This window comes from Anser brachyrhynchus (genome assembly GCF_964034855.1).
Source record: "Anser brachyrhynchus genome assembly, chromosome: 13".
NCBI lineage: Eukaryota > Metazoa > Chordata > Aves > Anseriformes > Anatidae > Anser > Anser brachyrhynchus.
Window position 1 is genome coordinate 6,968,295 of NC_137708.1, and position 27,725 is coordinate 6,996,019.

The 27,725-nt window shown below is 44.6% G+C and overlaps 1 protein-coding gene across 5 annotated transcripts in view; it reads left to right on the plus strand.

The window, feature by feature from the left end:
* Positions 1-27,725, plus strand: part of MCF2 (MCF.2 cell line derived transforming sequence) — a 58,943-nt gene that overhangs the window by 13,192 nt on the left and 18,026 nt on the right. For 4 of the 5 annotated variants that reach the window (XM_080553635.1, XM_080553636.1, XM_080553637.1 and 1 more), the window contains exons 4-16: positions 4,301-4,391; positions 11,904-12,023; positions 13,093-13,209; positions 15,357-15,506; positions 18,267-18,391; positions 18,868-18,982; positions 19,353-19,472; positions 20,653-20,844; positions 22,061-22,252; positions 22,403-22,574; positions 25,505-25,593; positions 26,180-26,268; positions 26,501-26,567. In XM_080553635.1, the coding sequence (XP_080409761.1) occupies positions 4,301-4,391; positions 11,904-12,023; positions 13,093-13,209; positions 15,357-15,506; positions 18,267-18,391; positions 18,868-18,982; positions 19,353-19,472; positions 20,653-20,844; positions 22,061-22,252; positions 22,403-22,574; positions 25,505-25,593; positions 26,180-26,268; positions 26,501-26,567 (1,639 nt within the window). Of the gene's footprint in view, positions 1-4,300; positions 4,392-6,790; positions 6,950-11,903; positions 12,024-13,092; positions 13,210-15,356; positions 15,507-18,266; positions 18,392-18,867; positions 18,983-19,352; positions 19,473-20,652; positions 20,845-22,060; positions 22,253-22,402; positions 22,575-25,504; positions 25,594-26,179; positions 26,269-26,500; positions 26,568-27,725 lie in introns of those variants that run through there. The other variant, XM_080553639.1, reaches the window with a different exon arrangement.

The following is a 27,725-nucleotide window of genomic DNA, read 5'->3' on the forward strand; positions in this document are numbered from 1 at the left end:
GTGTCATAAATTCAGTTTATTAAGTTTCTAATTAGCAGCAAGCTTTCCCTAAGCTTTGACATGTGTCATCACTTAAATACGCCAGGTCTCTGCAGAGTAATATTTTGACGTCTACAAATAGAGAGTCATTACTGTGGAAAAAGAGAAATGTAACCAGAGGAAGAGAATAATTACAGGAACAAAACCATTTGGGGTCCCAATTATACACGATCGCTCAGCAGCGTGCTGCAGCTCCATTATGCTCCTGTATCTCAGGGTTAAGCAGCTGGCAATCTGTCTGTACCACATGCAGGGCTGTATACTTAGATTAATGGCCCTCCCATTTCTTGCTGCTGAGTCTGGTGACTCAATTACCTGGAATGTTTAATTTCCTTGAATAATGCCTATTTTGGCAAATTCCTTCTTTCAGGGAGAGCAGGTTGACAGCAGCTAGATGGGAGCTTTCCATCAGCAGCTGCCTTGGAAGAAGTACCATATTTTGCCACCTCTGCAGGAATAAAAAAAGCCCCCGGTTCCTCCATCCTCTTTTTTGACCAGCTATGAAATTCTGTCGGCTCCTGGGTCAAGCTCGTGGCTTGCATGCACGTGGTGGTGCGTGCAGGCCAGAGGGGTCTCTCCCCTCTACACACTTTGGCAGCAGCTCACCTTCTTGCTGTGCAGGTTGCCCATGTCCATGTGTGCGTGCTTCTCAGCCCTGCTTGGTTTCTTCAGGGCTTTTTATTCCATGTGACTGTAAACAGCCCGGCATTAGCATGATTAGCAGTCTTGCTGTCCCTGTAATAGGTCAAACTCAATCAAGAAACTAATGAGAGCTGCAAGCTTGCTGGTGATTCAAACATGCTCAGCATGTTATTTGCAAAACCACTTTAATCATGCTTCTGTGGTCCTCTACCACCATAGCAGCCTGCTTCGATGCCTGACCGTCTGAACACTGTGTGCATTTTAACACTTTGGAGTCTGAAAGGCGGTGGTGTCAGGGAGCAAGGGGAAGCGTCACAGCAGTGATGTTGAAAGGGCTACAAGGCACGTGTCAGCTCTGCTGCCCCGGGTATATGTCTCACAGCAGCATCGCAGCATGGCGCTGGGACTCAGGTTTTGGGCCAGAAGTTCCCTAAAGGAGGGAGATACTTGATGTGCATGTCAGAGTCAGCTGTAGATGCACTGACACCCCCCAGCTGCATACCTACGGACAGGCATGGGTTTATCAAAACCACACACACTGCCCTTCCTACGCAATCAGTAGCGAGGACTGCGAGTGTTCCTGCTGACACTGGTCTGAGGGAATCACACGGAATGCCAGGTCCATAGTATTCTGGGGACCTGAATTTCACAAAGTACTTTTCTCCTGGAGACGACTGTAGGTACAGGAGATGGCTGCTGTAAGCTATTCACTCAGCAAGGTGAGCACGTTAATGATAGAGCCAGGAGGAAGCTGAGTCTTGTAGTCGAGCTAATTTTACTTTGGGATTCATGGGAACCATACTGCAAGAAGTTGTTTGTATTGAAGAGCTGCACAGAAAAATAAGCAGGGCGTTCCCACATTCAGTGACCCCTGCACCCCAGTCAAAGTGCTCGTGGTGGGCTGCGTGCCGCGGGGCTGCCCGCTGGCACTCGGGTGGGCTTTGCTGAATAGCACTGCAGGGTGGCATGCTGGAAGGAGAGGTGCAGGAGAGTGGCAGACCCTGATCTTTGCAGAAAGGAGACCCTAACGGGGATCTCAACTCCACAGTTTTTTAGGTATTTAGATAAGCTTTGCCTATTTTACATCATCACATTGGAGTAAAGTGATTTACAGCCCCAGCTGGTGACACAGAGTAATGAAACAGCGATAATTCAGTCGAAGTATCCTGCTGCGAGTCCTAGGGAATACTCTGATCTCACCAGCAGCCTCCCGGCCCTGTGAAAAAGCTCCCAGCTGCAGAGTCAGGGATCCGATTTCAAGTCCTCCTGCAAAACATCACAAGTCTTTATTTTTAGTCCGGTGAGTCCTGCACCATGCACAAAATTAGGGGTAAGGAAAAAAGTGACAAGAAGCACCTGGAGAGAAGTCTTGATCCAGTTGTCTGTCTCCATCTTTCTGCTGCCGGATGCAAATGAACTTGCCCCTTGCAAGCAATTGTGAGAACGCATCGATTTATTTTTATTGTCAGTCTAAAAGGTACATTGCGGGACTGGAAATCTGATAAACCTACAAGGCCTGATTGCAAGTAGTCATAGACTAGTTCCACTTCCCCCAAAATAAATTAAAAATTTCCCATAGTAGATTTCAAGGTTTTTGTACAGCTTGGAACTTTCTTTTTTTTGTGACTGTAAGGGAACCAATAAAAGTAAATTAGCTTGCTGAGAGGCTACTCTCTGAATGTAACCTTGTCCTGAGTAAATAACGCACTTAGGCGTACTTTTACAAACTGACAATGCATTACGATCTGGCTGCCTTTTCTAAATAGCTTGGGTTCTGGGTTTTTCTTTGGGATTTATTATAATGACAGCAGTGTGTAAATGCTGTATTTTTCTCAATTGCAGCCTGTTGTGTAATATCATGGGGAGTTGGGAACTTAATTCTCCTTGGACAGAGACCTACCTTGTAAAGTTTTAGGGTATGTTGAAAAACCAAGCAGTTTTATCCTCATTATCAAAATGATCCTCATATAAAAAGATCATTTTGACCCCCCCCCCCTCCCACCGCCACTGTTGTTAAACTCTTGATGGGGGTTTGCTGGCAAGTCACAGAGCTGACATAAATGTGCAGAATCTTCTAATGCTGCCAAAACTGTTTTGATTAAAAAAGGCTTAGGCTGAAAAGTTGTGCCTGATTCCAGATGACAATGTGTAAGTTCACCTCAGATTTTATTATATTCAGAATTTTTGTGTATGACCCACGTGTAAAACAGTTTTCGTTTTCTCTGCTCTTTTCTGGTATGCCTCAGTGACAATACATAAATAGGCACGAAACCTTTGCTCTTTGAGTATGGCATTACAGATCCATAAGGTGTATTTGTCGGACAGGTTGGGAGCTGGATGCCTCTTCGTATTTCAGCTAATTGCTGTTGTGGGCCAAAAAGGATTTTTTCATTGTTACCGTCAGCACCACGGCTAATTTTTTTCAAATATATTTGTAAAAGGTGTGGCTAGAGTAGTAAGATGTGCACTGAATGAATACTTCTGCACTGGCTGTAAGTGTCTTTTCTGTGCACTGGAGTTGCCAAGTGTTGTCTGCCATGTGATACTGGTGAGTAATCCCTCGTGTTTGCACTTGCCAAACTCCAGGGCTGCTGAAGCCAGTGCTTGTGGCAGGCTGCTTGCGTGGGGTCGTGCCCGGTGCCAGCAGCCAGCAGAGCTCTCGGGAAGAGCACGGGTACCGGAGCCTCTTTGCAGCACCGAGGTGCCCCAGTGGGGTGGCATGGGACACAGCTAGCCTGTTTCAGCATCTGCCAAATAAATATTGTAAATATGGCCTAAGCATCCTGTAAATACGCTCACATCAGAGGGCTTGGTTACAAGGCGGTGTACCTTTACCTGCGTACAACACGACTCCAGTTTGCAGCTCTGGCTGTCCTTTGTGTGTCTGTTGTTGGAGCTGTAACCAGATAGCCCGATGGGGCCGTATTTGAGTTAGAGGCAGGGTGTGTTTGAGTTATTGGCTCCTGCACATTAGGTAACCTGCCAGGATGCAGATCCCTAGGGCTGCTTGCTTGCTTAGCAAGACCGGGGATTTCAGATCGACTTGGAGAATTGGGATGTCAAAAGGGGTGTCACGAAGCCTGCACTTGCAAAGTGAACCAGGGCTCGGTGGGTGCCAGTGACACCCCAAAGGGCTGTTTCACCATCAACTCCCCGTCTCCATCCAGGCTGGCACAGCCCTTCCCTGGGGGTGCTGTCGCCTGCACTGCCTTGTGCCAAAACAAACCGGGGGGCTTCGCTTGGTTGCCGTAACCCAGGCAGGTGGGTAGCAAGCTCCCTCAGAGGGAGGAGCTCAGCGGTGAGGGCAGGGACGTGTATCCTGGGCGGCTGGCACTCCTGCAGCTCCCACCGGAGTGCCAATAGCGTTGTCCGTGTCCCAGGTGATGCTTAGCCCTGGGCTAACCAGGAGACGGGCTTCCCAAATTTCTTTTTGGAGTCTGCTCTAGGAAATATTTCCAAATGGATTTGACAACTGCAGCAATGTCAAAATGGGCTTTGCTTTCTTTGTTCCTTTTATTTTTTTTGGTTATTTGTTGGGGTGGGAGGGAGGAAGGGCAGGGAACAGAGTCACATTCCCTCAAAATGTTATCTGGCTGCTTGGTGTTTTCTTATTTCATAGTCAACATGAGCCTGACACCAAATTTATCCTAATCCTGGATAGAAGATTGGACACGTGGACATCCGTCAAAATGACTCTCCAAAAAATAGCAGTAAGTCCTCTTTAATGATAGTTTCTTTTAGTGTACTAAGTCATCGTTCCCATTACATATCACTTTCAGAAAACATCAGGAATCAGGAACAATGATGCTCATGCTTTGTCTCTAGGTAGTATTCTGCTTTATGGCCCTAAAATTAATTCAGTCATGGCTCTGTGCCTCATTTGAATGCGTAAATGGGCTGTTTGAGCATTAACTGATTCATTTGCTTGTTTTTGTACTTCCTCTTAGCGGTCCAAATGTGTTTTGTGCCATTTTGATGGGTGGAGAATTTGGCTTCATATATGTTCTTTCTAGACCCTGTTTATTAGTGTGACTATATTTTACCTAATTGCCGGTGACTGAAAGTGTTAGATTCTTAAAACAGGCTTCACAATCATTTGTTTGTGGGCATGGGTGGAAAAAAAATCTGTCTTAAAATGTATGTATGCATTCATGTTTTTTAAATATCTTTTACAAGTGTTTATTTACATCATTACAGTCTGAGCATAACTCAAAAGTAAGGTTTTTACAACTCAACAATACATTGTGTCTTCAGAAACGACAGCGTGGTATTACAGTAGTGTATGCATGTGTAGGAAAGTCACTGTTATGGGTGCACGAGTATATAGGAACTAACTGATAAATGCTTTTCCACCTGGACCATGCCATGTGGGTAAGTTGATGAAAATTTTGTGGGTGTATTGTTATTGCCTTTGTTTCTTCTTGTAACTGTTGAACAGCTACATGCATTGATCCATCTGACGGAGAATTAAGTCAACGATATGTCCTGAGAAAGAGGGCTCTTACCTGATTTTGCTTAGATCTAGTAGAGTTAGATCTCCTCCTAAGTTAAGAATTTGGTATTGATCCGGCTGAACTTGGCATTAAAGATGTGTGAGCTTTAATGGCATTTTGCCATAGGCAATGCTCATAGGAATCCAGTGGAAGGAAGAGAGGATTACCTATTGCCTTTTTGCAGGGTGCATAAAATACTGCTGACAATATTTGCGGCACTGATTTTTTTTCCCTCAACTTTACAAAGTGAATTTCCACGTATGGTAACCATTAGAGAAAAAGCAGCATTTGAAAAGGAGTTCTTTAAAGGGATCATCAAAATTCAGTTCTGCTGCCAGTGTTTGAACCAGTACTAGTACTAAGAGCTTCCTTTAAGGATGATGTAGGTGCTTTGCATAGTTTGGAAGTTTCAAATATGAAAAATCCTGTCTGTCCTAATTTGTAGCTTCTACAGAAATGTCATTCCTTTTGTGTTTAATAAGAAAATAGAATAATTGTGTGACCTTTGAGCACACACCCTGTTTGTGTACCTGTGTCCACATAGGGAAGTGACTTTGTCTGTAGTATCAGGGCTGTCCGTGTAAATAATGTGGGGGAGCTCTGTACAAAGGGGAATGAGAAGCAGGAAATGTGCCCACTAAATCTTAAGACTTGGGAATCTTGCCTTAAAACATAGGGGGGCCAGCCCTAGAAGGCTGTCCTCGTCTGCAGGAGGTCTTCTGCCGGACTTGCCTTCGTAACGCAAAAGTTTAGATCTTGATTTATTTCCAATTGTAAATCATAACCCATCCTGCAATAGAAAAATCTTTTCTTTTTTTTTTCTGATCTTTGTATAAGTTTAGAATAGAGAAGTGCAAATAAGCTGCATTTGGAATACAGCGCCCTATTTTTTCAGCGTAAGAAAATGCAATGGCAGCTCTGCAGTCGTGCATCTGATCCAGATTTTTCTTTTTTTTAAATCAGAACAGAGATTTTTGTTTAACTCCTTGTGTATGTTGCTGGTCCCTCTCAGAGCTGTACTAACAGCATGGGCAAAACAGGCTCGTGCTTGTACTGTTGCTTTGGCAAGCGAGACCCCAGTGCCAGGGTCAAGCTCCGGCTTTTGCCATGGGCTTTCCTTCACACACAAAATATTAAAACAACTTTAGCATGCACATTGCAGATCAAAGCAGGGGGAAAGAAGGGGGGGGGGGAAGGGAGGGGGAAAAGGGGAGAAAAAAAAGGGAGGGGGAAAAGGGGAGAAAAAAGGGGAAAGGGAAGAAAAATGGGGGGAAAAAGGGGGAAATAAAAAATAAAAGGGATGGGGAAAAGGGAAGAGAAAAAGGGGAGGAAGAAAAATGGGGGGAAAAGGGGAAAAAAGGGGGGAATAAGAAAAAATAAAGGGGAAAAAGGGGGGAAAAGAGGGAAGGGAAAAAAAAAAAAAAAAGCGACTAGCTGTAGACTCAGTGCTCAGGCTCAGCCCCGGCAGAAAGGAGCCGGCCCCGCAGAGCGGCGGATTTTTGGCACTCCACCTTAAATCGAAGCCGGCGCTGGGGAGCGGAGCGGCGCGGAGCGGGGCCGCCAGCCGGGGGCTGCCAGCCGGGGGCTGCCGGGCCGGCCGCCGCCTGCCGCCTGCCTGCGGGGGGCCGGGGCCGCGGGAGCGCCCTGAGGGAGCCTCCGCAGCGCTGCCGGGGGCAGGGACACCCCTCCCGCTGCAGCCGCTGCTCCGCCGCGGGCCCGGGGCCATGGCCGAGGCGAGCCCCGCGCGGGGCGTGCGGAGGGCCCGCAGGACTGCGGTAAGGCTCCGCCCGGCGCTGCGCTGCGGCAGGGAAGCGGGAGGCCCGGGCGGCGAGCCTCGGGGGGAGCCTCCGGGGGAGCCTCGGGGGGCAGCGGGCTCCGGGCCGCGGTCCCGCGGTGCTGCGAGGGGCGTCGAGGAGCCGCGGAGGAGGGGGCTGCAAGGGGGGGGGGGGGCCCTGCGCCGGGAGAGGCCCCGCTCGGGCTGGCGCAGCGGCAGCTTCGGGGGTTAATTATGCAGCCGGCTGAAATGAAGGCTGCGGGGTTTTCCTTCGGGCTCTCCGGGAGGGGAGTACTGAAATTAGCTATACCTGGCGTTTTGTTGCGTGACGTTGCCCGCGAGGGACGGGAGAAAGTCATGAACTTGAGCATCCCTGTAAGGACCACTGGCGTCGATTTCCGTTGCTCGGGACCAAACTTAGGGATGCTACTTTTTCTGTAGGCCTATTGATTTCCAGCCTCACGCGTAGCCATGGCAACGGCAAAGAAGAATATTCGCTGCGAACCAAATTCCTAAAATTAGGAAAAATCACGCTGGCTATGTTAAGAAGAGATATTCACTAAGGAGTTAACAACTGCGATGCTCTCAGCGTGTGCCCTTTCTTGTGCTGTATTAGCCCAGTTCGTCTACCTTGATTGCGGCAGGGTGATCAGCGTGGCTGTGGTTGAGCATGCATTTAAACGAGTTGCTGAGCTGGGGCCGTAAGGCACACGCATCTGCATCCTCAGGACAGAAGGAATTTTCTGAACGTGGTCTTTGGTCAGTGAATTAATAGCAGTGAAATGTCGCCAAGTGCCTGATTTAGTGGAATCGTGCCGATAGTTTTCTGTCTTCCCTAATATGCTGCAGAGGAATGCCAGAGGGCAAAGGGTTTAGAGGGTTCTTTTAGGTAGTTTATCATGCACGAGATTCTTTATAGTGTTATAAAAAATAAGATGAAACAATGCAAGGTTAAGGACCCTTTTGTCTTTGCTTGCTTCAGTATATTATGGGGAAAATTGTTTGTTTTTTGTTTTTTGTTTTTTTTTCCTCCCCCCAGCATTAACTTCAGTATTATCAGAGCTCAGTTCGCAGGTAACTGCTCTAGACTTCATTCCTTAGATGAACTGGAATTGTAGTAGTGATTAAAAATATATAGTCCCTTCAGGAATGTTATCCAGGGCATTATTGGTCTGTCTGTGTATCTGTATTTTTAACTTTTCAACCTTTCTCTTAAGTCTGCAAGAGGGCACAGGACATGGGTTAATTGCTAGCTGTCTTTCAGCAAGATTATATTTTTGCTTGTTTGCTTTTTCCATGCTGGAAATGCATTAGGTATGATTTTCAAAGCTGTATTTCTTGTTTTTTAGCTACTTATAAAATCAAGGTCAGGGCTTACACGTATAAGATCAGCTAAAAATTCCCCAAGTGCTTTCTAAACTAAATGGAAATCAAGTCACCTGTCCTGGAAACGCAGCTACCTCCGAGGCGAAGCGTATCAAGCAGCCAGAGGGATACAGCTGTGCATGCACGGGGCATGAAGTCATGTTGGAGCAGGATTTGCCCCTGTAGCAGAGACGACAGAAGGACGTGAGTGTCAGGTTATGGGCCCTTCTTGTATGGTGTACGCAACGTGCTGGCATCCTGCAGTCCTGCAGCCAAAGGCCTCCAAAGGCACCTTTGCTCTCAGAAGGGTGTTTAGCGCCCTATGCCTGTTGCAGGGTAGTTTTACAGGTGGCTCTGCTTGCCTCCTGGTCGCTGGTCCACCTTCCTGAAGCTGTGGGTTTCCTACCCAAGGGCATGTATGAGAAGTTCAAACTCTGCAGCTTCCCATAGGGAAACACGGTTTGGAGACCCAGTTTCTTCTTCCCAGGAGTCTGCCCACATGGAGGGCATGTGTGAGAGAAGGCTTGGGAGGGAGGGAGGGCAAAGCAGGCCCGTCTCTGCGTGAAGTGCCGAGCAGGGCTGAAGGGGACTGGTCATCCTGGGAGATAAGGAGATGAAGCCAAGGGAGGATGCATCTGCGGCTGGTTGTTCTTCTCAGAGATACTCCTGACAGTTTTTTCAATAAGCTAGGAGCCTAAAGTTCAGAGGCCTGAGAGGTCTTTCGTGTTCCTGAGCTAGAAACAGTGACTGTCCTCAGACTCTGTGGGACTTCGCCGTTGGATTCACCTATGAGGGACTGATGACCATACAGAAGGACCTAAAATTACATCCTCCAGCCTCCTTTAAAGCACTATAAGACCGCTGGCCTCACAAAGCTTTGGCTCAAATCAGTTTGGACAACTAGTGTCAGGGCCTGTCATGGACCAGAAATGTCCACTCTTTCAGGGTTTGCAGCTCCTGGCGGCTCCTTGGTGATATCTTTGAAATCTTGTTGGTGGCTACTGCTGTTGTCCTGTCTGGAGAGGAATGCCCGTTGGGAAATCACCAGGCTGCAAAATGCAGAAAACCGGGACGTGAGGGCAGAAGGGAAGGAATGCCACGATATCCTGGCAGCTCTGCAGGGATGTTGTTGCCACAAACACAGGTCGACAAGCCTCTTCCTGGGACTTCCTTGTGCCAGGGGGTGTGCTGGAGCAAGAAGAGTGTCAAGGACCAGCCAGGCCAGCCACAGACCTGGACAGAGCAATAGCAGCATTGACTGGGTCCAGCGGGCAGCCAGCGCAGCGGGGTGGGAGAGGCAGCCAGCTTCTCAGGGACACACTGGAGGATAAGTGTTGAGCTTGCCAGAAACCTTCCAGTGAAATATTCATGCTGTAAATTTTCAGTCCATTCAAGACGTTTACAAGGCTGTGCCAGTTCTGGTGGTGCTTTCCTCAATGAAGGTTTTCTGCATCCCAGATGGAGATTTTTCTCAATCTCAACGTGAGGAACCACTCTGGGTCCTTGGACATATCCAAGGGATATCCAGTAGCCTGGGGATGATTTTCTCCCTAGTAATATGGGAAGCTCAGGTTTAAAAATCCCAAGCTGAGCAGAGTCTCAGAGGTGTGGCCCTCCTCAGACAGAGCTGTGCCCTCTCTAGTGGGGCCTGTCTGTGGTGGTCTTGCAGCAGAGCTGATCTTCCTTTCAGAGGTAATGAAACAGGCACTGACGCAGGGAGCTGCACCTGCATCTCCTGCAGCCTCTCAGCCACACTTCCTTAGACGAGGCCTGTCTCCAAGTTGCAACGGGCTGGCCACGTTCAGACCTTAGGCCATCTGCAGACTTTACAGGGGTGAGCACAGGTTGCTCAGGTTTCCTGTGCTGCAACCATCGCTGCTCAGAGGGGGCTGGCAGCCATTTCAGAAACGCTGTGTGCTTGCCGAGTGCTGTGTGGCGGGGGTACAGCACCCAGGGCCTGGAGCCAGCGCAGACTTCTTTGGTATTTAATGGTTTACTCTTGATTCTAATGCCAAGTCTTTGTCCCTGGCACAGTTCTTGTTGACTTCCAAAGGCTAATAATTTGGTGCTTCATTCACATTCATTCATTTATGGTTTTTCTGCTCCTACTCAAAATAGCTGCAGATCAATGTATTGAATGTAAGTGGCTTATTTGATCCTAAAAGTCACTGTTTCTAAGTAGAGTTGTGAGCGATCCACAACCTGACCTTTCCTACAAAAGAAAACGTAGTGAGTGAGTTATAGTGCAGTTCATGGATATCAGATCTCAACTGTAAATTGTGGCCTTTTTGAACACACTAATGCATGTTTATGGGAACAATCCTTGTTTTGAAGGCATAGAGTAAGTGTCCTGCAGTGCAAAATATCTAAATATGTGCAGTACTCTTGCCCTTGGTGTAGGCACTGCTATCACATCTGGCATGTAGGGAGTTTGGGAGGGAGAACGTGATGTACAACAGGGTCTTGCTATTGGAGAGCAGGAGGTGGGGATTGCCTATATGGTCTTGCCCTTGGCATGCACACATTGCACTTGTGTAGTGTGTGGGGGCTTACAGAGTGCCCTTGCATGAGATTTTGGTGTTTATCTGCTCAAGGAAAACTTTTTATATGAACATACGGGACGAGAACTCTGATATGATTTAGTGGCCAATGGATTATGTTTGTACCTTAATATGTGTGGGTCTGACAGCTTTAGTGCTCTTAAGTTTGAATGAAAAAATAAATGAGGAGGAACATATTGAGAAATCTAACCTGGCCTGGCTGGATCTCAGAGAAAATTGTACATCGTAATTAACTCAGCTCTTCGCATCATGTGCTTATCCATTATTTAATGATATGACTCCTAGTTTCTTAAAAATTCTTTTTCATTCTCGAACACCCTTTTCACAGATCTATTTACAAATGCACCTGCCAACCATATGCTTGAAAAAGTTGCTAGCAACATAGACAGGAAATTCCGAAATCTTACCACAAATTAAATGGTGCCTGATAATGAGCAGGGACAAGCAGAGCATGCTTGGTGCAGCTATGGGGTGATCAGTGAGTTTGGAAATAAATTTTGCATTCCCAATTTGTCTGTCATTCCCCTTGGAATTTCAGACCTCTGTTCTCTTCTAAGTCATAATTTCACTCCCTAAGTTATAGTGCTGACTGCAATATGTAGTTTTGGAGTGTATTATCAGCAGCCCTTCGAGGTGCATGGCCAATCACTTGCTTGTTCCAAAGGGAAGTGGGACTGCATAGTCCTCCTGCAATGAAAATCCCGTATCTCTAAACCACTTACAGTGTCCCCCTCTCATTATGAAAATACATAGCTGTGAGCCTGCGGAAGCATTGCTGAAATGCAGTGGGATTGCAGCCCAGCAGGCAAGCTCTTGAGCTGGCCCAACATCAGTAGACGTCATGTTACACCTGTCTTAGGAAACACGTAGTCCAACCCAGCGTAGACAAGAATCAGAAAAGGCTGTCAGGGGCAAACAGAAAAAAAAAATGCTAAGGTTTGAATAATTTCTCATCTTTTAAAGGTGTTTGAAAGCAGTTGTTGGACATGCTGAATGCCCAGGTTGAATGTCATCTCTGTTTTCTTGCAGGCGTCGTTCCCGGGGAACCTGCACTTAGTGATGGTTCTTCGTCCTACGGGTTTTTTCCAGCGCACCTTCACTGACATTGGATTTCGGTTTAGTCAGGAGGATTTTCTGCTCAAGTTACCGGTATGAGTATGCAGAGGCGTTTTGTCTGTGTGTGATGGTGGCTGCCTGTGTGCCTTGGGCCAGCTCTGCAGGCACTGACTTGAATAGTAACCGGAGCATCTCTGCCAGTAATGTCTACTACTACCAAATCTCTCCTGTAGCATTTTTCAGTTTACTTGTCCACGGTTTGTTGTTTGCTGCGGAGCACGTCAGTGGTAGTAGGTGGTGGGCTTACCAGCCCATCCTCACGCCTCAAAGAGGGTACATGCCTCTGTAAAGGATACAGCCATGCTCAGAAATTTTTTTGTTGTCTGAAATGTCAAGACACATATCCAGAGAAGCTTTTGCTAGGAATTCCACCCGTAACCATCATTTTCATCTCAGTGTAAACACCATACCAGCTTTGTGTTGCTATTTGTATCTAAAATAGCAACTGAAATGGTTTTATGTTCTGAAGTCAAAGTTTCCAAGACTTCTAAAGGCACCTTGATTAATGGGCATAGTAAGAATAACTAAGGAAAGAAAAGTACTTTTATGGAATATAAGGCTAACACAATTACAAACCCAAAAAGCAAACAAATGTTTTCCTTTAGGAAATAACACAATTTTTACAAACTGTGCGTTTTTCACTCTAGAATGATTGTCACTTCCACAGTTTAGAAAATTCATGACTTATCACAGGAAAGATCAAGATGCACAGAAACTCATATTAAAAACTATGTTTTTAGGTGAAGTTGGCCGGTGCTTCATGACAGTAAAGTTTGTATATTTTTCCAGATTACTGGTAATCTCTTGCAAAAACCTGCATTTCTTCTGCTTTCAGCTCTTATGGGCGGTTAGATACTGCAGCATCTCACTGTACTTTTCATTTAAGGAAGAAAGCACCTGGGAGATCAGGGTTTGCTTACAAAAATGGGCAAATGTGTAAAACAAAAGCTGCGTTAAGCCATAAGCGTAAGAAGGAAGCTATGCTGTAGAACAATATATAGAGCAAACCCAATTTGTAGATACATAAAATATTTCTAAGCTTGCTTTGTGTATTGCCTAGGTGGAAGTGATCAGCCAACTCACAATGTTGCTTTGTTTGTAGGTGGTTATGCTGAGCTCGGTTAGCGATCTGCTGACATACATTGATGAACAGCAGCTGACCCCGGAGTTCGGAGGCACCCTGGAATACTGCCACAGCGAGTGGGTCATCTTCAGGACTGTACGTACCGGGGCTCAGCGCTGGGCGCTCGGGCTTTGGGGATCCACTGATCCTTCTGACCATGCTAAACATTTCCTATAAGGCAGTGAGCATTGCGTAGCTGAAAGTAACCCCTGGAGCAATTACCTTTCCTTGATAAGATTTACAAAGGAGTCAGGTGGAGTTAGACACTTAATGGATTTATAGGCGAATTGGATGGTGAACTCCCCTAGGCTCCTTTTGAAGCTGCTACTTAAAGATGTCCTCTTAAATCTTTATTAACTTTCCCTTAATGGCAGATACAAAATAGGCTTTTTTAATAATGTTTGCTTCATGTGATTAATATCACAAATGTGTTGGGGAACTAGGGCAATAAGAATGCTGTCTGCATACTGAATTCAGACACCCCTCTCCCCCTTTTTTTCCTTTGCACGAATTTTCCTTTAATGTTGCCAGGATGTTTGTGGAATTGGTCATTTAATTCCCTGAGCTGCATCTTGCCATGCATTTCTGTCCTTCCTGTACGCTCTTAGTTTTTACTGTGAGTTTGTCTATCAGATTAATGGCAGGTCAAGTTCCCAGTTACCTTTACTGGTAATAAAACAGTAATGAAGAAAACTACTAAACTAATCCTTGTGCCCCATGTCCTGCAACAACAGGACGTAGATCTCAGTATGAAGACAAAAGCCCAAGACATTGTTGCTGGAATGGTTCAAGCTATTGCTTCTGCCATTAACTTTTTGCCAAATTGCACTGACGCATTGCCACTTTCATGATTTTTTAAGATTTTTGGCTCTTAGTTTTGTTCTTTTGCACAATGTGTTACAGTGACAATGACATAGCTCTCACACTTTGAGACAGAAGTGACAAAATGAATGACAAAAATGCTAGGGTTAATCTAAGAAAAAGATGAGCTTCTAGAACATATCTGCGTGTGTTAAGATAAGTGTCCGTATTAAAAACATCTTCTAAAATGTCCTTATAAGGTGCTCATAAAACATTTCCTGAAATTTCCAAGGGAAATACATGCTGTTTAAATAAAATACAAATGCAGTCACTTCTGTTTGAGTTTATTATCCTGTTCCCAAAAGCAGAGACAAAGCTGTTTGTGTGTCCCTGATGGACAAGGTTTCAAGCCCAGGGTGACCATTTGTTTTTGTAGCCATGCCACTTGTCATGTAGCATGGCTGTGGAAGGTGGGTCTCACGCAGCACCCTCCAGGCATGCCACAAAGCGGTATTTTTTTGCCAGCTGAGCAGGAGATGGGCAGCTCCTCACTGATGTAACCGTCTGGTAGCAGCTGAGGCAGCGAGAGGTTTCGCCCTCTCCTTTTAGTGTAACCAGTGGGAAGATCAGAGCAAAGAACGGGACTGGGAGCGCCCCACCTCGCCCTGCAGCGTGGGATCTGGCTGGCGTGCACAGCTCCCAGCAGCACTCATTTCCATCCCAGTGTCAGTGTCTGCAGTTTGTCTCCAGTGCGTGGCTTAGCTCCCTGCCGCTGGAGTTGGGGTTGCAGAGTGCTGAACGGGGACAAGTCTCACCAGGGGGCCGGGGCAGCTCTGCCTTCCTAACAGCACGTAGCTGTGGCAAGTCTGTGCCCGTGCCTGAGGGAAAGCTGGGGTTAGCTGTTTGGACAGATCTCCCTTGTCTTCTTGGTGAAGCTGCGAATGAGGTGGCTGTGATGTAACCTGCTAGTTTGGCTTGCAGAGTGGGAAACATCCATCACCAGGAAGCCAAAGGCATCCCCTAAGTCCTTCTGTCTGGAGGTGGTTCCAGGTGTGGGTTAACCAGAGGAAAATGATGGTAGAAAAGGAATTTGTGAGATGGACCCTTCTGGTGGCTTCTGCCATAAACCTCTAAAGCATGGTAGGAAGAATCTCACAGTGCACAGGAACAGGCAGCAGAAAAAGCATAGGGTATTTGTCCCCAATATTAATTTAAGTCCCCGCTGTGGATTCAGGCTGTGCTAAAAGCCATCTGGCCATGAGTTGGTGGCCACTAGCTAGCGCACCGCAGCACACAACAGCTCCATCAGCAGTGGACCTCCCACCCACCTCCTCAAGAGCAGGCTGCTAGACTCACCTGCAGCCTTGGCTCTTAGTGCACTCTTAACGAGCTGTAGGAATATCCCGAACGCCAAGCTGATCGCAGTTATTGTCTCCCACCAGGCAATAGAGAGTTTTGCACTAACTGTGAAGGAAATTGCACAGATGTTACAGTCTTTTGGCACGGAGCTGGCAGAGACCGAACTACCAGACGACATGTATTCAATTGAGCGCATCCTGGCTCTGCGCACGGAAAAGTACTACCAGCTCAAGGTATGTCTCATCAGAAGCTCAGCCGCTGTTTGCATAGCACAATAGGATTTCTGGGGTTGGACTGCCTATTTGTTTGATGCCCACTCCTCCGTCCCTCCCAAGCATGTGTATGTGTTGACAGACAAAATAAAACAGCATGACTGTCTGTATATTATACATGCATTTGCCATGCACTCAAGTAAATTACCATCCAGAAAACAGTCTCAGCTGACGCCTCCTTAGTTGATACAGAAGACGATGTCTAAAATGTGCTGCTCCTCTGGGGTTTGCTTGCCCCTCTGGCAGCAAGGCAGCTGGGAGGCTTCATTGCCTGCCCCAGCTGGGGTTCCCTCCGCTTCACTCCCACTGCTGAAGAAAGTTGCAAGCAGAGATCATCAGCAGGTCTAGAGGGATGGTTTGTCCCCAGCTCCCTCCACCTTCACGCAGGGCTGCACACTTACTGCGTGTTGCTTCCCCAGGGGGACTTAAGGAAACTGTTTGAGAGCATGCAAGGTGAAGATTTCTTATGAGTGTACAGTACAGAGCACTCCTGACGTGACCCCTGTGAGCCTTCATGTTTCATATTAAACAACATTTTTTCTTTAATATTTTAAGATTTTTTTCAACTATTTTGACTGATTAAATTTTTTATAGGATTTAGTGGAAGCTGTAGAGTACCAGCTGCTGCTATCACGCTGTTGTTTTTGCTGCTCCTGCATCTTTCTGGGGACAGCATAGGCACGTCCCCAAGCCCTCACTTCAGAATGATTCTCGTGCTAATAGCAGTGCTGTGCAGTTGAAGAATGAGGTCCTCTGCTTTATGGCAGGATGCGTTCACATAAATCAAAGAAGTGTATCTGTTTTCATTTATAATCATTTGTCGTCCAAGTGACAGTGTTTTCCCAGGAGGCTACCAGTTAGAAATATGCAAAATGACATCTGAAGGGTTCTGTGTGTAGGTATGTATGTATGGGCATGTGCGTATGTACAGCAAGTGAGATTATAGATAATGAGAGGTCCTTTATTTCTTCTTTGGAAATGAACAGAGTTGTCATAAAACAGCAGCTACATATGTTGGTGTATGACTGACTTAGACTTTGTGCCTAGGATTATGTCCAAAGCGTAGGGAGGAAATATGGATTACACAATTTAGTCCTGTATATAAACAAGTCAGTAACATATACTTTTCTCTGTGGTGAAATAAAACATGTCATGTGTTTTCATTTGCATATAAAGCACAGCAGTGCTCAATACAAAGCGTCTGTTGCTTTTAATGCCTCATCTATTAATTTAAAATATCAAAAACATTCCTTGGCTTCTGACTAAAATCAGTTCCATTGACTTTTTTCTTCTTTTGTTCCTTCTAAGACCATGAAAGATGAAAGCAGATGAGAAACTGCACAGATTGTGGTGACAGCAAGACATGGGATCTTTGTATCTCTCTTTACAACCAAAAGATTGGTACAGCTGATTCCTGAATTCAAATAATGAGTAGATCAGGATAATTTATGTAGCTGTGATATTGAACAGAAGCTAGTTGAAAACACAATGAAGAATTGACAGAAATTAATTAAACAGAGTAACTGAGAAATTAACCTCTAATATACTGAATGGGACAAAATCCAGTTAGCACCTGTTTGACAGTTCAGCTACTTTGTCTGACATATAATGAAAGGCTTTGAATCAAAAGCAGAATTTTGGTCTCTGAGAGTGAGATGTAACACGATGAAACAGCAGCTACCCATGGTCTAAAGAATACCGTGCAACTCCTCTTTGGAGTCTGCTGTACATGGTAGTGTCAAAAAGATTAGCTGTTTTTCCTTGCGGTCATCTTCCATGAAATTTTAGTGACAGGGATGGAAACTGGCAGTGGACACTTAATGTGCAGGAGAGGAGAATCTCCTGTGGCCGTGGCCATCTACTCCTGGGCTGCTGTGTTCAGAAGAAGGCTGTGCCGCCCTGAAGATGCTCGTATGTTTAGGTTGCTGTGAGCAATCTGGGGCAGGCAGAAGTTTAAGTAAGACGGTGCTTTCTGAATCTTCTCCCAAAAGTTGTTTTGCCATTGTTTCTCTTGCAATAGAAGTCTGGTCATTGCTTCCTCCTCCACGAACTAGCAATCTCAGTGGTTCCTCCAGCTCAGTTCATCAGCCACATCTGTTTTCTGCTTCCTTCTCATCTCTGAGTAGATCTCTTATTTCTGAAAATAATTGAATAAATTGCCACGTGTTTGCTTTGGGGCTGTGCTCATGGCAGGACAGAGTGCCTCATCTGATACTGATGAACACACTAAGTTTTTGAATTTTCTCTAAGCGTAGGTTACACTGAAAGTGCTGATCTGCCTCTCTACATAGAGGCTCTGTCTCTGTCCCAGCATTACACCACTATGGGATGCTATTCTAGCAACTTCCTATGAAGACCTAGATGGAAAAGCACATTCCTAACCTGCAGAAATACTTGCTTGAACACATGAACTTGTGGATAGATAAACCCTCCTGCTCACCGAGACAGACTGGTAGTAGTGCTGCCCTCCGGCATCGTGAATCATTTTGTGGCCTCATGTTTTTATGCATGCCAGTTCCCACCCAGCATGGTGACGAGTTCATAGTTCAGCCTCCCCCAGCTCCAAGGTTTAAGGGAACTAAAATGTTTGCTGGGAGTCCTTGGGTCTGATGGATACCAGTGCTCTGCTTTATGTCAGGGAAATGGAGGCAAGAGCAATGTGAGATGACTGACCCTTACCTCACAAAATAACCTGAGCCAGAAATGTTTTGTATTACACAGGAAGATATTACAGCAGTCACAAAAGAAGGAAACTTGCTTCTAAGCAGTTTAGAAGAGCCTGAGGTGGGTGAATGCAGTCAGGACCAGCACCGCGAGAGGCCTGGGGACTGGGAGACTGTGAATCGGTGAGTGCAGCTTGTTGCTAATTTGCCTGTTTTTTCAATGGAAACACTCAATTTATTTGAATACAGATGTGTTGGTTAGGTAACCTATCAAAAAGGTACAGACAGAAATACCAGAGTTTTGCTCCAGACCCATTGAATTGCTGGATAACTTCTGTCAAGCACCTTTGACTTAATCTGATATTTTTTCCAATTTATATGATGGGGCTGCGGGGTAGATGAAAGGTTCTCCCATGCAAGGCTCTCAGATATTATTCTGATAAAACAGAAATAGCAACAACGTCTTCACCCAGGTACTGTTATCTGCGGGTGATTTCATGAAAAGTCTCTGAGATCTTCACAAGCCATATATGCATGTCTGTTGATTTCTCCTGAGAGATTAAGTGGGGTCCTGAATAGATGATCTTTCTATTGTTTGCCCATCTGTCTGTCCTCTTTTTACAAACTGTTCTAATCCTGTCCTTTTTTCTGTACTTAAGGCTACTTGGTCAGTTGCGTGAGATGGAGACTGCTTTCGATGGTTTCTGGGAAAAACATCAGTTAAAAATGGAGCAATATTTACAACTGTGGAAGTTTGAGCAAAGTTTTCAAGAGGTATGATCAGATGCACTACTTCTGTTGGAAGAAGTAGTTGGGGAAGAAAAGGAGGGGAAAAGAGAGATTTTTTTTGGCTTTTTATTTTGAGTGTTTAATTTATGCTGCTGCTCCTTGAGTTTGAGTAGCAGCGCTAGCTAACTTGGGAAGACCACTGTGTTTCTTCATTCAGAGCTAATTTAGGTATCACTGCCCTGCAGTCACATAGATTTAGCTGACAGAAGCATCTTTGAATTTAGAAATTAGCTCTTGGACACTAGTTTTATTACTGGATTTAACAGTCAGCTAAAGTGTGATTAATTTTGGTCTGAGAATGATTCTTTGTCTGTGCTTTGTATAATTTTGCAGCAGTCTTTTTTTTCATGTCTAGGTCAAGAATGCCATTGAATTTTTAATGGGTCAGCAGGCGGAACTGCCCGACACTGGAGACAGTGTCTCCCAAGTGAAACAGAGGCTCAAGGACTTGAGTAATTTTGATGGTATGGCTCAGGTGAGACAATCTACCCCAGAAAGATACACTAATGAAACAAAAGAGGCACATTCTATGTTTGTGGTAGGTGTTTTTCTAAAACGACCTGGTTCTGGTGTAATTTGTTGGTAAGTGGCTGCAAGACAGGATTGATTTCATGTCTCTCTGTTCTGAGCAGCAACACTGTGATCACACTGAAAACCAGGAACAGGGTATTTAATTATCACAGTTAAAATAAATTGCTGAGCCACCACGAAAATCCAGAGCAGATAAATGTCTGAACATAGGGGAGGCGTGGGAGTTAATGAGCTGGAAGAAGAATTATTTATATGTTAAGTGCTTTTAGCAGTGCTAATAGGCAGACTTGTTACCAGGCACATGGAGAGGCAAAAAAGTTGCTATCTTGAAGTGTCTGCAATTTAAACGTAACATATGGATGAAGGCTAAGAGATGTAGCAGAGAGAACGGTGAAGTGAGATGATTCACAGGAGCCAAACTGAGGATGTGACTTCTGCAAAGGGCGGTGCTTGGCAAGCGGGCTGGGGCAGTGAAAATGTGAGGGATTTGGACACAACCCCCAGAGGTTCCTTTGAAAATGGGAGCCATGGGAGAGGAGGTGTCTAAGACTTTTGGCCATTTGGAAGAAATTTTGTTGAGAGAGTGAGGAGGAACAAAAGGCCTGGCAGACAGTGTGCAACAGGGAAGCAGCCTCAGCAGAAAGCCAAGCCTGGTGAAGACGTAACCATTACGCTGACCAGGAAGTGCAGACAAGACAGCATGTTCTTTGCATCAAGCTTTGCTGTAAAGAACCTGGTTTGTTTTCACCACAAACCCTAGCTGCTCAAATTCCCTTTCATGCTTATGAGCATATTGTGCCTAAACTGGACATCAGCTACATTTTTTTTAGAATGCAGTTCCTGGAAATGGCAGCTATACGTTGCCAGCAGCCATTTGCAGCATTGCTGGCTTGGTGAAATACTGTCGTCTTCTTCATCCTCCTTTTGGATAGCAAAAGTTTTTTTTTCCCAGATGATGGGTGCCATTTTATCCTGCATAAGCCACCCATTCTGGCTACTCCTAATGGCAGTCATCTCCATGCGTACCTGAAATCTGGTAAGAAGAGCAAGTGCATGTTGTTACATGTAGGTATTTTGGCATTATTTCAGTAAGTGTGCAATCTATTCTCTCCCTTTCGCTAAAGGATCTGATAGGGAAGGCTCAGGTTGTGATACTACATGGACACCAGCTAGCAGCAAATCACCACTACGCACTCAACTTAATCTGCCAGCAATGCAACGAGCTGCGGCACCATTCTGATGTCTTGTCTGATGAAATCAAAAGGAAGCAGATGCGACTGCAGAAGACCTTGGATCTTCATACCCGCCTTCAGCAGGTAGAGCTCAGAGATTTGGTGCCGTGTGAAGTGGATGGTTAGCATCTGAAATTTGCAGCTTCGCTTCAGCAGTTCATATTAGGAAAGTGTTCCTCCACTGTGAGGCTGACAAGTGCTTTGCTCCTCGCTAAGTTAGCAAACAGGTGTCTGCTGGTCCTGTGAATCGTCAATAGAAAGATGTGAGCATCTCCAGAGGGCAATTCAGAACGCCAAAAATTAGCTTTTGTTGCTCACACTTCCATGGAGCATTGGCATATCAATTGACTGTCAAGGTTTCCATACCCAGTGCAATAGAGGTAATGTTTTCAGATAAACTATCCCTTTTTTATTAGCAATTTATTAAGAATGAACACAGCTGACTGTAAACTAAGATGACAGATAGGTAGATAGGCGCAGCTGCTGTCTACTAGTGTGGAAGTGGAGTCATGTGGCTCCAGCACTCTTTGATATCTTAATCAGCATAAAAAATTCATTTAAGGAAATTAATGCTAATTAGGCCAGAAGGCACACAGCTGTAGTATGCTTAAGGCCACTGAGAGAAGCAGCGAAGTTTGACCCTGTTCCATTTCACTGTTTAGGGTGATTAAGGAACTTGTTTTTTCCCTGTGTTCTTCACTTCAACGTTGCATTAATCTGCAGGGATTTGTTGGCAGCCTCTCTGCTGCAGGGCAGTGTCCTCTCCTGGGCTCCTTGCGCTCCCAGTTGGTGCTGGTGGTCAGTTCATGGGTCCTGCTGGAGCACAGTGTGGCTCCTGCTGCCTGCCCGCTAACAGCCCTTGCACTGGGAGTCCTCTGTAGTTCCTGGCTGCAGCATCTGCTCACATCAGTGTGTGCCACTGTGCGAGGGCTGGCCGAACCCCAAGCCTGGCATTCATCTGATACCTGCGTGTGTTACTGTGGTGGTTTTACCTTGCTAGGCAGCTGAACTCCCACACACACCACCACAGTTACATTACACGTAGAACTGTAGACCAGTTTAAAATCCCTATTTTTTCTTTTAAACGTGAATGATTTTGATTATTCTTCACAGTTCAGGTGTGCAGCCACCCTTCAGAAAAAAAACCATGGTCTTTCTTCCTTATCAAAATGCAATAGCTGCTTAGGTTTTTATGAGTACTGATTAGCTCCATGTTGAAGATGAAGATCCAGTAAATGATATTTGTCACGAGTACCTTGGTTTAGTAGCTCACAGTCTCACTTCCTGTGTTTGCCCCCAGGCCCTGCAGTGCTGTGATGAGGGTGCCTACCTTCTCGCCAACCAGCAGATGGACAAGTGCCAGTCTAAAGAAGGTGCTCAGAAAGCTCTCCAGGATATAGAAAGATTTCTTGAAAGCTCTTCACCATACTTAAACTATGATCCCCAAGCACTACAATATGACTTTGAGTCAGTCTTAACACCTGAATTAAAGGTAGGCAACCCCCCCCAAATTCCTCATTACACAAGTAAAAAGTAAGATCAGACTGTGCTGTGGTGTTGTCAGTTTTATAGTTCTATGTTTTGGGTCAAAGTGCGTAATAACGGTAGTTATGTGATCACAAAAGTCTTTTTCACTCTGCAGTGCCAGATACAGTCAGTGCAGGTCAAGCTTGAAAATGTTCGAAGCATGTTTGAGAATCGGCAGTCTTGCTTCAAGAAGCTGTTGGATAAACACGTGCGTCCCGTCCAGTTAGTAGCCCCTCGGCCAGAAAATCCTCCACGATCAAAGTCACCATTATTCTCTCCTAAACATGGTAAAATATCTTTATGGTGTTTTCAGATAGTAATTTTGCTTTCAGCCAGGAAGAGTAACGCAACTTGATAAGCCAACCAGCCCTTGCTCTGGCTGATGCAGAGTTGTGCAATCGTAAATGTATGAGATGATATATTATCTTTCCAATTTTTGTGTTCATCTTCCCATTTCTGTGTGAGGAATGAGATGTGGAGCCCAAATGTTGAATGCATAGGCTAGTTGGTCATGAGCCGCTCTGTGCTGTTGTGCTAGCTTCGTTTGCACTTCCTAGCTACAAGAAGGGCTTGAGCGGTTTCTTGGGTGCTGCTTGTTTTTTCCAAACGGTGAAGTATCAGAGCTTCCAAAATTCTTAGGATATTTTCTTTTTTTTATGAGATGACCACGCAGAAAGGAGAAAGATGAGTAGATAAAATGAATGCAATGTTTTTTGCGCTCCATGTGTAGAAATGCATCATGCACATTTTGCAGCTCAGGTTGGCTCAGGGGGACTGGTTGCTTGGTATTTGTTTTCACTTTCTACCCAGTGAAAAAAGGCAGCTGTAAGCAGTGCATCTTCTGCTTTCTGAGCATCTTACTGGTATGAACTGGGGAATTAGTACTGCAGGGCAAAAAGACAAAAAGTAGTATAAATTCTTCAGCCTATTCTGTCGCCTAAAGCCTATTTATATACCTATTCTCAGTGACAATCTCCATAATTGTCTTGAGCTGGAACTGACATAAAATTAGACTGACGTTTGCAAAGGAGCCTGGAGAAATGAGAAGCTCAAATCTCATGAACATAAATGAGGAGCTGGATGCTTAACTCCCTTTGATTCTTTGAGAATGTCTTCCTTAAATCCCAATTATGGAATAATTAATACCCATAAAGGTACCAATTCTGATTGAACTGATGTCACCGAATGTTCTGCCTTGATTTTGTTAATGGGATGTGGCACAATGTTAGATTTAATTGATAACATTAAAGCCTCCATCCTTAACAGCCCTGTATGTATCAGAATTCAGAAGTATTTTAAAGTAATGTTCACATTTTAAATCAGGGATATGATAAGTTATTTGGGGACATTAAACTAGGCGTTCTGACTGCATAAAACAATTAAACACTGGTGATTTGCTTTAATACAAATATGTTTATGATGAATTAATAAATACTGGTTATGGTGGATATTAGGTGCTATGAAAACAGTGAAAGTGGTTCCAATTCAGGGAGCTGCTAAGGTAAATAACCATGCTGGTGGAGGGACGGAAACAAAGCTAGATGGAGTGGGATGGAGCACAGGTCAGTGCAGCAAATAAATCTCAGATTTTCTTTTTCCCCAGCCAGTACCACATTCCCTGCCCTCTGAACACCTTTAAACATGAAAAAAGTTCCAAGTCTTTAAACTAAAATGTTGCCCTAATAGAACTTTTTCAGCTTTCTAAACACAAGAAAGTATTAAGGAGGAATCCGTGATTTAAATATTAGGGGTAAATGGATGGCCACCTCCATGGGATGCTGTGAGGCCATTGTTACTTGGCTGATCTTACTTGATGCACCTTTATGCAACGCATGCTTTTTTAGCAAAGACACTCAATCACCTGCAAAGCACAGGTATCCTCCATTAATCGTATTGCTGAAAGACGTGATCAAATATGTTGAAATGAGCATAGCCAGCAAGAGGGGAAAGACAAAAGGCCCTTCTCTGCATAGATCATGCCAAGAGGGCTTTTTAATAAGGCCTCCTCTGTTTGACACAGAACATCAAAAGGCTGCAGTCCTGCTGGTGTGATGTGCAGTGTCAAAGATGCATGCTGGGCTCCGCCGGGAGTGCTTTGAGACGTGTGGGTCTTATGGTGTGGATTGAAACCAAACCACCTCTGAGCACGTTACTTTCGTCCTCTTTTCCTTCCTTTTTATTCTTTTTTTTTTTTTTTTGTCTGAAGACAGACACTTCCTCTTTCATGTTTGCCATGGATTTGAAGCCCAAGCTGATAGGTGTGGTTCCTAGTTTGAAACCTGATTTTTTTGGGGGGGAAGGAAATAAACCCACCCCACCCTGAGCCATAAAACATAGTGAGGTGTGTGGCAGCAGTACAGCAGGCTGCAGCAAAGCCTGAGCGCTGTAGTAAAGTCCCCCTGTCGCAGGAGGAGCTCCCCAGCCAGCCAAACAGAGCTGCAGCTGATGGCTCCCTCATCTGCCCTGTTTATCCGTGCTCCCAGTGGGTGTCTCCCAGGAGGACCGCTGGCAAATCCAGGCTTCTTTTGGGTCTCCGGGTCTGTGGTGGGACACATCCCACGCGCATCTCCGACCTGCTCTCCAGCGGTCTGCTCCTTGAGCATTCAGCATGCTCACAAGTGGGGGTTTAAGACCCCGTTGGTGTGATGATACGTAATGGTTTGTATTTAACCAGCACAATCTGAAGTTGGGGTGCCTGCTCTCCACTTCAGTTTGCGTTACGCTGTGTGCATTTCTTTCACTGCATCTTCTGCTCATTGCTTTACAAACATGGCTCTTCTGCGTCAGCACTGTTCAAACAGTTTATACCAGCTGAGCATCTCATCCTCTGTTAATAAAAGGGCTTTAATACAGTATCCCAGTAGGTGGTATTCTGCTAGTTGATTTGATTTTATCATTCTCTGTCACTCGAAAAAGCTTCACAGACTTTGTTAGATGTTGATTACAGTGTTCCCTTTTGGGAAAAATGTACAGTTTGTTTCTTCTGATTAGATTTTACTTTATGGCCTTTATGTCCATCCATGTGACCTGTGTTATTTGGTATTCAGTATTCTTGTTTGAGATTCCCTTTGCCTTGTCACTTTGCTTGTAGTATTAGCTAACTTACCATTCATTCCTAAAATGTATCCCATTTTTCTTTGTGACTTATTAGTTTCTCTCTGAACCATCTCCATCACTATAAAAGTACATTACGGAATTATTATTTTCTCTACCCAAGGTGTGGATTTTAATTCCAGTTTGAAATTTTCATTTGACCTCTCTCTCCCTGGGAAGAAAACATCAAGAAAAACTCCAAGTTCTCGCAAGGTAAAAATTATTAGTGAAATCTGAGTGAGTTTTATAGATTAAGATCCCAGTTGAAATCCTTCTAAAAATTGAGCTTACACTTTGGATTTGAAGGTGTTTTTTTTTTTTCTTAATATTCTTTTTGTTTGTTTGTTTTTTAAATAATATTTACACTTTCATATCCCTGTGGTTTATTTTGATTTGTCCAGCATCTCAGATCTATCTTGGATTGTTTTGCCTAGTCACAGATATTGATCTCCTGTGTGTTATTGCCTGCATTTGCATAACAGTGATGTCTGTTCGGAAAACTCCACATCGGCAAATGCTTCCCCTGTGGAAACTGTTCCCTGGTCTCCGCATGAATGAATGTTGCCAGTATGTCCAGATTTTATGTAGCAGAGTAATTTCTAGGAATATTTGGCTACCCGATATAGGCTATGCCCTTTTAAAGTTCTGTGGCACAAAGGATTTCTTAAAATGCAGTGTATTTCATCCTTCCCCCTCGAAGTTCCTATACATCAAGGGCTGGGCTCATCCTGCCCCTGCAGTGACTCCTCTGCAGCTTTTTCTAGCGCATCCCATTTCTTTTATCCCATTTCTTTTCCAGATTGAAGTAATGCATGACTATCAGGAAAAAAGGAATTCTTTACAATCGTTTATTTCAGACAGTGATGACAACTTAGATATACTAAAAGGGTAAGCTTTCACCCTGTTTAAATCACTCAAAATTATGGCTATTTGTGGCCAGCTCATACACCATCCATCTGGTCCTGGATGTTACCTCTTGCCCTTTTGCCTATTCTGTCGTCCCCACATTGGTTGTTACTGAGATCACAGGACGTTTTGGGCTTGTTTAACTGCAGATTGCTTGTGCTTTTTTTTTTACAGACATAGAAATAATATACTTCTATTTTTTTCTTTGCTATAGCCATGTCATAAATGAGCTTATAGAAACGGAGAGAGTTTATGTAGAGGAGCTATTCACTGTTCTGACGGTGAGTGACTTCTTCAGATTGCTCACTACTGTTCCCTGGTGATTTGTACAAAAGGGCACCTGCCACTCTGTCATACTAAGCAAAAATGTGATGGGACAGGTTTCTACCAAACTGTCAGATCCCCAGCCAGTCATGAATTTTCAAGTTTTCTCCCTTTTACTTCTGAGTTGGAGGCATCTGCAGGAACAGTTGGTGTCAGGATGAACTTTTCATCTAGAATGAGGAAGAAGCCTTCTGTTTGTACACAAATGCACTGGTAATTAGTTTTATCAGTGCTTGTAAAAATGTACAAAAAGCTGGTATTTTTAACTGCTCCCTGATTTCTTTTGCCTTTTGGAGACGAAAGAAAGTTGTATTTTTGAAAGGTTTTTTTCTCAATGCTGTGAGGTTTGAGAATGTATAAAGCACATTTCTTAGTTTAGAAACCAGATTATAATTTCTTGTACTGCCATTTTAGACACTTGTACTGTATTCCACAATGACACTTGCTGATGACCAAAACAAATCTCTGTTAATTACCTCTTCCCCCGTACATTCCTTTGACTCAAGAGCAAACAACATGTAAATCTGTTCAACTGCAGGTAATTTGCATGTAATTGCCCTGCACTGATTGTTTTTTATTTTGTTAAACCACTCTTGATGTGATAAAGCAGTTGGCAGGTATGCAGATTTATTGCTGTGTTTATCAAGTCCAGATAGAAAAAAAATTTACAGGTAGACTTAACTTTTCTGAAGATAGCATTTCCTTTAAAGAGTGAAGCCTCATTGCAGTGGTTAAATATAAATGACTACTTTTCCAGATACTTATCTTCTACTGCACCCTTAATCAACTGCAGAATGCCTGCTTAGTAGAGGGAATACTGATTCCAACCATAATTAGTATAAGAGATTAATTAGAAAAGCAGAAGAGGATACGCTGTACATACTAAATACATTTTTGCAAACACATGCTACTTGTGTGAAATTGACCTCACTTTTGTGCAGCACTTGGTGACTAGCATTATCTGCCTGAGCTGGAGCCAATAGCTTTTTGATGTTTTCTTTGCAGAGACAGTCCTGAGCTCTGGCTCTGCCTCACTCCTGTTCTACATTTAGGATATTTACCACATCTGGTAACTGTTTGTGCATTGGTGTAGTAATGTGATTTTCCTGCAGGGA